The sequence below is a fragment of the Psittacula echo genome, assembly GCF_963264785.1.
Source record: "Psittacula echo genome assembly, chromosome: 7".
Lineage (NCBI taxonomy): Eukaryota > Metazoa > Chordata > Aves > Psittaciformes > Psittacidae > Psittacula > Psittacula echo.
The window spans coordinates 16,968,576-16,979,675 of record NC_137740.1 but is presented as its reverse complement, the minus strand read 5'-3'; the positions used below and the strand labels follow the sequence as shown (position 1 = coordinate 16,979,675).

General features: G+C 52.6%; 1 protein-coding gene across 1 annotated transcript; it reads left to right on the top strand.

Moving 5' to 3' along the window:
- Positions 1–1,149: 1,149 nt before the first annotated feature.
- PTTG1IP (PTTG1 interacting protein) lies at positions 1,150–9,812 on the top strand (the record flags this gene model as incomplete). Its single annotated transcript, XM_080623628.1, has 7 exons — positions 1,150–1,222; positions 3,707–3,759; positions 4,683–4,791; positions 7,604–7,713; positions 7,818–7,879; positions 8,259–8,305; positions 9,677–9,812. 7 exons carry the CDS (start codon positions 1,150–1,152, stop codon positions 9,718–9,720), a joined length of 498 nt encoding a protein of 165 aa, XP_080479754.1. The 3' UTR covers positions 9,721–9,812.
- Between the last annotated feature and the right edge of the window lie 1,288 nt (positions 9,813–11,100).

The following is an 11,100-nucleotide window of genomic DNA, read 5'->3' as shown; positions in this document are numbered from 1 at the left end:
ATGCGGAGGAGGGAGCGGGACTCTCCTGATTCTGCCACTGCAGGTGAGCGCTCTCATGCCAGCAGCTGCCTCTTGCAGGTGGATCAGATTTTGGCAGCTCCTCAAGAGAAACGCAGGGTTCTTGGCACATAGCAAGGACTTGGGGGCTGCTGAAAGACATAGAACTTGCATGTTTTGTTGCTTCTCAAGGCTGAGTGGGTACTGGCGTCACTCAGGTTTGGGGCCCCAACACAAGAGGGATGTGGAGCTGATCAAGTGAGTCCAGAGGAGGCCACAAAGATGCTCCTGGAGCTGCAGCAGCTCTGCTATGGAGACAGGCTGAGAGAGCTGGGCTTGTTCAGCCTGGAGAAGAGAAGGCTCCACAGAGACCTTAGAGCAGCTTCCAGTGCCTAAAGGGGCTGACGAGAAATCTGGAGATCACCATTCTGTGATTCTGTGATGCTTCCCAGCAGCAAAGTCCTTTTTTACAAGGGCCAGGCTGTACTTTTGTTTGTTTTACTTAAGCATGAACAATACCAAACTCTCCAGTAAAATTCCACAACCTATCGTTGTGCATCATGTGAACTAATATAAATGTGAACAAAGTTAACGCACTTACGTGCTACAAAGACTGATGTAACAACGAGGGAAGGGATTGTGGGGACCTTTCGGGAACTGGTTCATGCAGGGATCAGGAGGAGGGTCACAGAAACACAGATTGGGTTGGTTTGGAAGGGACCTTAAAGCTCATCCAGTCCCAAACCCCTGCCACGGGCAAGGACACCTTCCACTACACCAGGTTGTCGGGTGCTGGCAGTATCTGAACCCGGCGGGCAAACTGCTGCCTCCGCAACTCCGCGGGGGCCTGGCCCCCTCCTGCGGTCGGGCCCGGGGCTGCCGGGGTGCGGCGACCGGTTCCTCCCTACCAGCCCCAAGGGCTTCCCGCCCACTTTGCGGAGCAGTGAAACCGTGCGGCCCACTCCTCCGGCACGGCACCGACAGCCCCCGGCCTCACCCCTCGGCCGGCTCCGTGCGGCCCGGCCCCCGGGACCAGCCACGGGACGCCGCGGGAGGGGCCGCCCCCGGCCCGCCCCGCCCCGCGCTCAGCCCTACATAGGAGCCAGCGCCCGCCCCGGCTGACCCTAGCTCAGGCTGCGGCCCGGTTCCGTCATGGCCTCGGTGCTCGGGCTCTGCGCCGCCCTGGCCCTGCTGCCCGCCGCCGCCACGCAGGACGTGGCGGGAGGTAAGCGCGGCCCCATCCCGGCCCAACGGGGTGGGTGCTGATCCGAGCGCTGTGAGAGCCGGAATGAGGGGCTTTGTGAGCCCGCGGTGATGGGCTGTGTTCCCGGCCTCGCTGGGTGCTTCTCCCCGTGCCGCAGGGGATGAGGCTGGGGCACTCCAAGTCGTGTCTTTGCAGTTACTCTGAACCCCACTTTTGCGGGACACTTAGAGCATGGCGCAGCCTGGTGCAGGCTGTTGCCCCAGGATGGGCAGTGGGAGCCGGGAGGGCAGGTCCCATCCTTGCTGGGAAGGCTTCAGAAACATGTAGTGGGGCTGGGATACTGGTGTTACAGTGTTTGTCCTGGGTTATCCTTTATCTTTCATGGACTGTGCTAAGCATCCCTGAAAGGAAGCCCTTCTTTCCAGGGCAGAGTGTGGCCTTGTGCAGCGTGGGGCACCAGTGCATCCCTTTGAGATCTGGAAGAATGGGTGCTGGAAAAGAAGCTTTACCTTCTCCTTTCCCAGCTGCTACTTGCAATGTAGCCATGCGTTCAGTGATGCTAACAGCCTGGCAGCCAGCCCCCCCAGTGATGACCCTTTAGAGGAAATCCTCTTTCAGGACAGGCTGGGGGAGACAGCCTAAGGAGCTTGAGACCAGGAAGAAGATGGGGACCATCAGATCTTGGTGTGGGTGAGGAGCAGTGGGTGCTGACTGCTTCTCCTTGGTGGGTGGAGGAGGTAGCATAGCCCTGTGCCTGCTGTTCCAGGTAGAGGAGGAGCTCTAGCAAAGGGTAGGGACAATCCCCCTTCAGGTGTGCCCCAAGAAGTCTCCTCACCAAGTGGGAAACTGTTCTCCATCTGATGACCAGACTTCTGGTGGCTGTGTGGTTGCTCCAGCTGGGAGGAGAGTGAGGACCAACATGTGTTTTGCTGTCTATCTTCATTTCTCTCATAGCCAAGTGGCAGAAGGAAACTTCTAGCACAGCAAGAGCTGCTCTCCCACCTCTGTCCTCAAGGACTGCAGTGCTCCCCATGCTGTCCTGTGTGAGCAGGCTCATTCCCTTCCCCAAGGAGAAGCTTAGGGAGCCAGGCTGAAATATTTCCTCTGATGCGAGAGGGCTGTTTAGTGACTCCTTGTAAGCATTCTGTGGGCAGCGTGGCTGCTGTGATGCTTTCCTGGCCTTGGCTGGAGGAACAGGGAAGATGCAGCTTCCTTAGAGTGTTTAAAATCTGCAATCTTGGCCTCCCGGGGTGGCAGTGTGTAAACACCCTTATCTGAGCTATGTTCATAAATTGCCCAGTTGTTTGGAGGGCTGTGCAGAGCATGTGACTGCTGACAGTGGGTCACAGCTCAGGGCTCATGCCAGCTGGAGAGAGAAAATGCGGCTTTGCTGCTTGTGAGTGTGGAAAACAAGCACCTTGGGCTGATATTTTTTCCTGATTAAGGTGCTGTGAAGCAGTGATCCTTCTACCAGTTACTGAGTAGTCAGGCAAACTGGTTCATGCCCTTTGGTCAAACGGGCTGCTGCTTACACCCTTTAGGCAAGGGATGAGGTTTAAATGGCTCATCCTCAAGGGCTGGCAAACCACCCTTCCTGAGGATCTGGGGGAGCATACCAGTCAAATGGTAGGTGAATGTCCTAAGGGAGGCTTTCCTGAAGAGCTAGCACTGTCCTGGAGCTGCAGGCAAGCCAGAAAGGCAGCTGAACTAGGCCACTTTGTCCTGTGTTCAGACCTGATCTGTTTCCCCACCCAGCTGGCCTGAATTCCCTGGGAATGCTGTCATTCATGGTGCTAGGATGCCATGCTGGGAGCTGTCATCCATATGCTAGGAGCTGCCTATGTCTATAGAGCAGGGGTCTTCCTCTGCCAAATGTGGTGCAAACAGGTTCTGAACACAGGTGCAGATTTTGACTGTGGTGCCTCTTGTCATCTGGAGTGTTTCCTGCTGAAGGAGGGTTTGGATGAATGGGCTGGAATTTCCCTCATGTGCAGTGGGAGGGTATGGGCTCCCACAGAGACCATAGCTGCATGTCCCCCTTGTGCTCCTCTGCTTCTGTTCCTGGTAGTAACTTCCTTGTCTGGCATTATGTTTGCTGGAGCTGATCTGTCATCTGGTGATACAGGACTGTACCGCCTGCTCAGTACTTGTCCTTATTTTTGCAGGGTCCCTCTGGACTGACCCAAGCTGTGTCCCCGAGCTGCCCCACTGCCTGCTGGTCACAGCAGATGCTCAGGCTTTTAGGAAGAGGAACTCACAGCTTGGGGCTTTGGGCTATTGTAGTCAAGGCAGAGGATTTCCATTCCAAGGCTTTTGGGGTTATCACCGTGACACTGAGTGTGTTTTGAAGCTGGCATCTCTTGCAGCACTACTATGCTGTACTGCTGCTGCTCTGATGGAGTGACCACCTCCAGAGTGGGCAGGAGCAGGCTCTGGGGACCCAGAGTTTTAAAGCACTGAGAAGCTCTTCAAAGTACTGAGGTGTCTTTTTTTTCCTTCCTGTAGATTGCAGCCAATATACGAACAGGAGCTGCGAGGAGTGTCTGAAAAATGTCACTGTAAGTAGCAGTGGTAGAACTCCCAACCTCTTGCAATGCCTGAAAATGTAGTGGGGGCTTTGTCGGGCTGTTATGGAGCAGTTTCCCTCCTGGAAGGGTGAGCTGCTCCCCTGTCCTTGTCCTGAACATGCTGCAAATGCCACCCACCTGTGATGGTAAGCGGGAAACCCTGCCTTGGTGCTCTAGGAAGAGGTTGCTAGAAACTGTTTAGGGCTTGCTGTACAGTTTTGGAGTTGATTAATGAGCTCCTCTTCATGGATAGGGGATGCTGTTAGTGGGACATGCACCATGAAGGAGCTTAAGTGGGCTGGACTGGCTAGGCAAGCTGACCCTCCACCAGCCTGTGGGTGATGTGGTACTGGGTGGATGCAGGTTGTATACCTGTGTCCCACCTTATCTCTGATATCAGCAAACTTGAACTTGAGTCAGATTTTGCAGCTGATACAGCCAAAACCAGTTTGACCAAACCCAACCAAGCACTGGTGTTAGGGGTTGGAGCCACTCAGGAGAGGAGGGTGCAAAGCTGCTGCAGGTAGTCTTTCTGGGAAAGACTAGGGATGGCACACGCAAACCTACCCTGCTCTTTAGTTCTGTTAAGTGCCTTGTCTCTTCCTTCTTGTCCCAAAAATGCATGGAATGAGCATTAATGATTTGATTATTATGACCATCATGCAAGCCAGGAGGGTTCTCAGCATCTTTACTTGCTCTAGAAATCTGTACTCTCCTTGCCTGCCTCTACTGGTGCAGGTAAGCCTGATGCAGCCTGTGCTGACCAGGCACAATTGAGTGTCCTGTTGCTGCTGAGTGGTACCTGGCTCTCAGGAGCAGGCAGCAGTGGCCCTGTTGCTGCAGCTAACAAAGCAGAGCATGGCTAACTGGCATCACTGCTGCACACTGATAATGCTGTGCTGCCTGTGTCCCAGTGCCTGTGGTGTGCCAGCAGCGGAAGGTGTGTGGAGTACCCTGTTCGAAGAGTCCTGCCCCCAGCTGACCTCTGTGAGCTCCACTCTGCACGCTGGGGAGTCTGCTGGGGTAAGTGGATTGTGCTTAATTATAGCTGCCTTTAGTGCTTACTGCTAAATGGCACTGATTGCCACTTGTGCTAGTGGGAATAGGAGATTTCCTTTGCCTCCCTTTGTTGCTGCTGATGTAGCAATGACAGGCTGAAGTCAATCAGAGTTCTGCAAACTTCCTGAAGCATGAGCAAGAAAGCAGACTGTGAGCAGTTCCCTGCATTCTGACAAGAAGGACCTGTGGGACTTCAGCTTCTCTAAATATGTTCCTCATGCTTTGGTGCGGAGGCTTCCAAATGTGGCTAGCACCTGGGAACAAGAGTCAAACAGTTGTGGGCAGCTGCCTGTGCAATCCTTCCAGGAGGTCAAAGTGTGCACACCAGGGTCTGACTCTTCAGCTCTCTCCTCTGCACCTCATGTGTTGTTCCTTGTGATGCTTCTGGCCCTTCATGTTTAGCACTGTGGCTGCTGCCTCAGGCAGGCTTTTAAAATCCATGGGGTCTCTTGGAACCAGAAGTAAGGTGACTTCTCTGCAGGCCTGTGTGGGCTTCTGGAGCTGAGCATACCTGCTCAGCGGTCCTGCTCAGCTCTTCACCCAACTGAGAAAATAACCTCTTCCAAAACCAGCCCTGCATAAACTGTGCTGCAGCCAGGTCACTTCCTGGAGCTTTTTCTAGCTGGCTGTTGGCTGACTTTCCTACTTGGTGCTCTGTTTCCTGTTGGGTTTCTGGAGAAACTGGTGTCTTTAGACCAAGCTTGGTGCATGCTCATGCTCAGACAGGACTCAGCTTTTAGGGGCTGAGGCAGGTAGGAAGCAAGCTGGGGCTTGGTTTCTCTTGCCTATCCCCTTGATGGGGAACTTGGAGTTGAATTGTGGTCACCTATCATCTAATGTGCTTGAGGCTGGGCTAACTTCCCATACCTTGTGGAGGAAGAATTTCCTCTTTGTGAGCACTACAGCATGCTGTTATGGAGCTTCTGTAAGACCTTGTAATACTAGTTTTTACGCCAGTAGTTTCACAAAAGCCTTTGTTACAGAAGAACACATTCCTGACCTTGCAAAACTTGCTTTAGAGGAGATCAGTCCTGTGAGAAATTAGCTCTTAAATGAGTCTGCATTTTGGGTGTGTGGGAGATTTACACCTTCATCATCGGAGGACCAGTGCCTGGTGCTCTGGGATGGACCTCTGTGGAAAGGGCTGATCAGAACCCTGGGCTTATCCCAAAATCTGAGGTTTCAGAAGCACCAATACAGACATGTGCTGGTGGAGAAACTCCCTCTTGAGCTGAAGAGCCTATTTGGATTTGTCTTACCCCCCTGGGCTGACTTCCGATCCTTGGCTTTTGGGCTGCGCCCCACATGACTGTGGGTCTGTTGCAGGGCAGCGAGCAAAAGCGTCATGATGCTCCAAGGTAAGGCAGTGCTGTGGACAATCAGGTCTCAAATACCATCTTTCCCAAATTCTTACTGGGAGCATGGAGCTGTGAGAGGCTGTGTGAGCCCACCTGTGGGGACAAACACAAGTGTCTGCAAGCAGATAGCTTGCTGGCTTCTGGTCTTGCTGGTGACCTGCTAGGCTATAGCAGCTGTCTGTGGTTGGTATCTGGATCCACATTCCTTGCATGGTGCTTGCCATGGTAGTCTGGGTAGGGATGCAATATGGTTTGAGAGTCAGATGGCACAGTGGTTGGCAGTGATGAAGCTCACCACTGGGAGCAAGAGCCAGAGGCTTTGAAAGCAAGCTCAGTGGTGCAGTCAGCTCAGCCTGGAGCATCCCAATAAGCCTGCTACTGCTGAGTCCTTGCAGCAAGGAGACAGGTGGGCATCTTCTGAAATGCCCTGAAGTACACCATGTACAGTGTTCAAGCTTTCAACTGGGTTCAAGTTCTGAGCAGCATGGAGAAGAGGGGCTCAGAAGTGCTCTGAGCAGGCTCAAGTGCACTAGGATTTCTGTAACTTGGCTGCTGTGTGTCAAGTGGCTCCTAAACAAATATTTCCACAAGCCCAAGTCCCTGAACAGTCTCTATTATACTTGGAAAGAAACCCCTCTTTGTGCAAAGGATTTCAGGTGATGTCTAGATATGTCTGTTTTCGCTGGTATCGCTACAGCTATTGCAGGAGTTGAGTAGGACAACTGCCTCCCTGGGGCCCGGGCTCAAGGCTCCTCCTTCACCACCATGTCCTAGTGGGGTTTGTGCTGTGTATGGGTGAGCAGATCCCCAAAGCCCTGGGGAGATGTGGCAGTGGGGTGAATGTAGCAGTTCTGCGCCTTCAGCTGCTTCAGCAGCACTGCAGACCCCAAGCTGATAAATCCCAATGGATCTTGTCTTCCTTTGCCTCTTGCCCAAGGACTGTAGACACTGTAAGTGCCTCCAGTCCACTGTCATCTCTTCTTAAATGACTTCTGAGGCTGGCTCCTGTGAGCAGTAACTCCAGTGCCAGTTGTGGTCTCTGGAAGCTGGGTTGTTTTTCCCTTGATGGGTTACTGTTCACCTGGATTAGTGATTAAGACACCTTTGCTCCTGTTTCTGCTGGAGGAGATGGGCCTGAGTGCATTTGTTCATTCCTTCATAGCCAGTAACTGAGTGTCATAGTTTGCAGCTACATATACTCAGCTGGGAGGTGTGTGTGTGCGCGCTGGTACCAACACTTGGTATACCTATAGGTAACTGTGTCCATCTTGCTTTTCTGGGCTGCTAGATGTGCCTCCAGCCCAGTGACTGAAGCTGCTGGTAACTGTATGAAGTAGCTGTATAATTGTGAATATTACATCTCAAGGCACCCAAGGATTTTTTTTTTTTTACTAAATATGTTTTGTCAAATCCTTTAGTGAACTTTGAAGCCCTGATCATTGCGATGTCTGTGGTGGGAGGAATAATCCTCATCATGTTGGGGGTCTGCTGCTGCTGCTGCTGTTGTAAGAAAAAGAGCAAAAAGCAAGTATCGGAAGGGTCCCCTGTTTGCCCCTAGTAGCTCAGATGCAGCCATGTGCTGTTGCAGAACTGAGTGCTGAGCACTGCTAACAGGCTTTTTTTACCAGGCCAGACAAGGAAGATGAGAGGATGGCCAGGGAGCGGGAGAGGAGACGGGTGCGGCAGGAGGAGAGGTGAGGTTACCCTGCAGCCACAGTCTCCTGCCTGTACTGTCAAACGTGATGCCAGGAGGCACGTGGGGCTCAACAATGTGCAGTCAGTGGCTGCTTCAGTCCTAGCTCAGGCACAAACCTCATGAGCAATGTCTTTCTGGGTGACTCATGGATGCAGCATCACAACTGCTTTGTGTATTTAACTCCCTAAGGGCTGCTAATGTGCATGGGCTCTGATGGTCCCTAGTGTCTCTGGGAGGTGGGGGAGTAGGGGGGAGGCTGAGCAAACCTGTCAGCCTGGAACTTCCTAGGTTGGGAAGAAACAAGGGGCTGTAGCTCCTCTTGCCTGGTTTTGTACTGCCAGTCACTGACTCATGGGGTTTCTGTTTGCTTCTTCCAGGAGAGCAGAGATGAAATCACGACATGATGAAATCCGAAGAAAATATGGTATAGTATTGAATCACTCACATCAGCTGAATCACAGCTGATGTGATTCAAGCTAAGCTTTAGATTGAGCCACCTCAGTAACTATGTTTCTTGCTATGGTTACAGCTGCAGAGACCTGGCCAGCAGTTAAAACAGTCTCTGCTTTCCCTGTTTCAGTGAATTGCTCTCTTGCTCTCAGGGAGCAAGTGTAGAAATGCTTGGATCATGGCTTGTGACCCCACACAAGTGCTATGCCTCTCAGGCAGGAAAGAGAGAGTATCTAACACTCCCTGGGGCTTGTGTCCTCCAAATTCACCACATACAAGAAGCTCCTGAGGCTTAGCTGGAGGAGAGAAGCAGAAGTTGCTAGACACGGCAAGGGCTGCATGCTGCTGCTCTTCAGGCATGGCCCTCTGGCAGCCCTGTGGTCAGTGGGGCTGGGGAGTCAGCAGCCTGGGGGCCAGACAGGAACCTGGATGAGCACAGAGCAGGCACCAGCCTGACTGCAGAGCCAGTCCTCTGTGCTGGCAGCAGGTCCATGGGAGGTGTTGGCTCAGTCCCTGAGTGCTGGGAGGACACAGCCTCCCTCTTGGGGCTGGACAGTCCTTCAGGTGAATCCTGTGGCCCTGGGGCAGGTGAGGACCTGCCTGAGGGGGACAGCAGGCTGGAAGGAAGTGGAGAGCAGCCTGTTGCTTGGAGCTGGTGGAGGGTCTCTCCTGCCTGCCTGCTGAGGGTGTTCCCAGGGTGGCTGTGGCACAGGGAGCAGTTGGGTTCATGCACACTGAGTGTGGTGGTCTTTTTGGGTTTGGGCAGGGTGGAAGTGGAAGACCTGTGCTCCAGGGTTGTCTTACTGCAGCCTGACTGCAGAGTAGCAGTCCTGTCCTTCGTGGCTTTCTTCTTCAAGTGTTGGGATGGGGCTGGGAAGGCAGCCAGGAGAGTGGCATGGGGGCTTCTCACTGGCCCAGAAGTCAGCCCCATACCCTGCCCCTGTCCCCCAGTCTGTGGATATGGGAGCAAAGGGGCCAGTCTAAGATCAGCTTTTATTTAATTTGGATCTGAGCTCTCTGCTCCCAAGTCCAGTCCAACAGGAGGAGTGTGCAGAGGGGATGCTCTGGGAGTTCAGGCTTGCTGCTAAGCCTGGACTTCATACAGCCTGCATGAGAGGAGCTTGCCATCAGGTAGAGCTTCTTAATGGATTTCCTCTTATGCAGAGGGGAAGAGTGAAGTAGTGCTGACTGCATGTGCGCCTCAAGTAAGAGCAGGTCTTTCAGAAAGTCAGCAGGACAGGAGGCTGGATGAAACATGAATGACAGTTGTTAACAAGAACTGGTTTCTTGCTGGCTGTGGCTGGCATGGCAGCTGCTGTCTGAATGACTCTCTCTTCTCTTTTAGGCCTGTTCAAGGAAGAGAACCCTTATGCAAAGTTTGAGAATTAGTCTCTCCAGACCTGCCCACCCTGGTGAATAGTGCCTTCCCAGAGTCACAGGACTCCATGCTTCCCCTGCCACAAGGAGACCACCATGGTGCCACTTATCACTTCAGCTGCCACAGAAGATGAGCCAAATGCTTGGTGACATCATTGTCCCTATTCCAGGTGCTTGGTCTGCTCCAGAGCTTTGTTCTTGCTCTGCTGGTGCAGAAACACATGATGGCAATACTGGAGGATGACATGTTTCTTCTCACTTATCCCTGGGGTGGTTATGGAGTCCAAAGCAGTGCAATTAATGGTCCTTGTCCCTGGACAAGGGCAAAAGCAACCTTAATGTATCTTGCTCCTGCCTTACCAAATACTCTTCACACACACACACACAGAGCCAGGCTCTTCTCACCTTTCTTTTTCTCTTTCTTTTAGTATAGGCAAAAACTAGTTTCTTGACTCACTGGTCAGCAGGAGGCCTTGTCTATTACTCCAGGTGCCTGTACTTGTCCTGGCACATGGGCATTCCTTTCAAAAAGCACAAGTTTCTGGTTATCCTGGGCCTCCAGTAGGCAGTCCTATGTGCACGTTCTCACTTGCAACTAATCTGGGGAAAATGTCCCAACACTCCTACCTCTCTGTGCCTTTCTAGGAAGGTGATCTCCTGGGCTTGGTGGCCACCACTGATAGCAACACTGTAAGATTTTGATGCCTTTACACCATGTTGACTATATATTGAACTGATTTGATTATTGTGCATTACCTTTTTGTGTGTGTGTGGTTTATTCTTTTCTCTTTATTTCCTTTTATTAGTATTGTACTATTATGTTCTACTTTAATTTCAGTTATTAAACTTATCTCAGCCTGTGGGTTTTTGCCTTTTTCCCAGCTTTCTTCCCCATCCCACTGGGCATGGTAGTTAGTTGCCAGCTAGGCTTAGACCACAATGTTCTCCTGAACCAGGGCAACAGAGGGACCTGCTCTATCTGGGGAGCCAGCTTCTTGCCTGGGTGGAGCATAACTGTGCCCTGGGGACAAGCAGAGGGGTGCTGAGAGGGAGCATTACTGGTTTCCTCTGTGCCACTTTGCTCATTGCTTCAGCACTGTGTGCCTGGAGGGGTTAGGCCTCGGGTACCAAATAAGAGGGAAGGATACGGCTGTGGGAACTTGGGGAGAGGGTGGGATATGGCTCAAGCACTGGTAGGTAGGAACATCGATGTTGGAACTGGAGGAGAGGGGGCCATTGCTGTTCTCTTCCCTGCTGGTTTGCCCGTCCTTCCAGGGATGCATACCCAGGAGGAGAACGGAAAAGGGAGCGTTCCCTGGGACTGTGCCAAGCAGATCCCCGAAGAGGCCAGTGTCTGCTCTCCTGAAGGCCAGCGTGAGGCAAGCGGCTGAG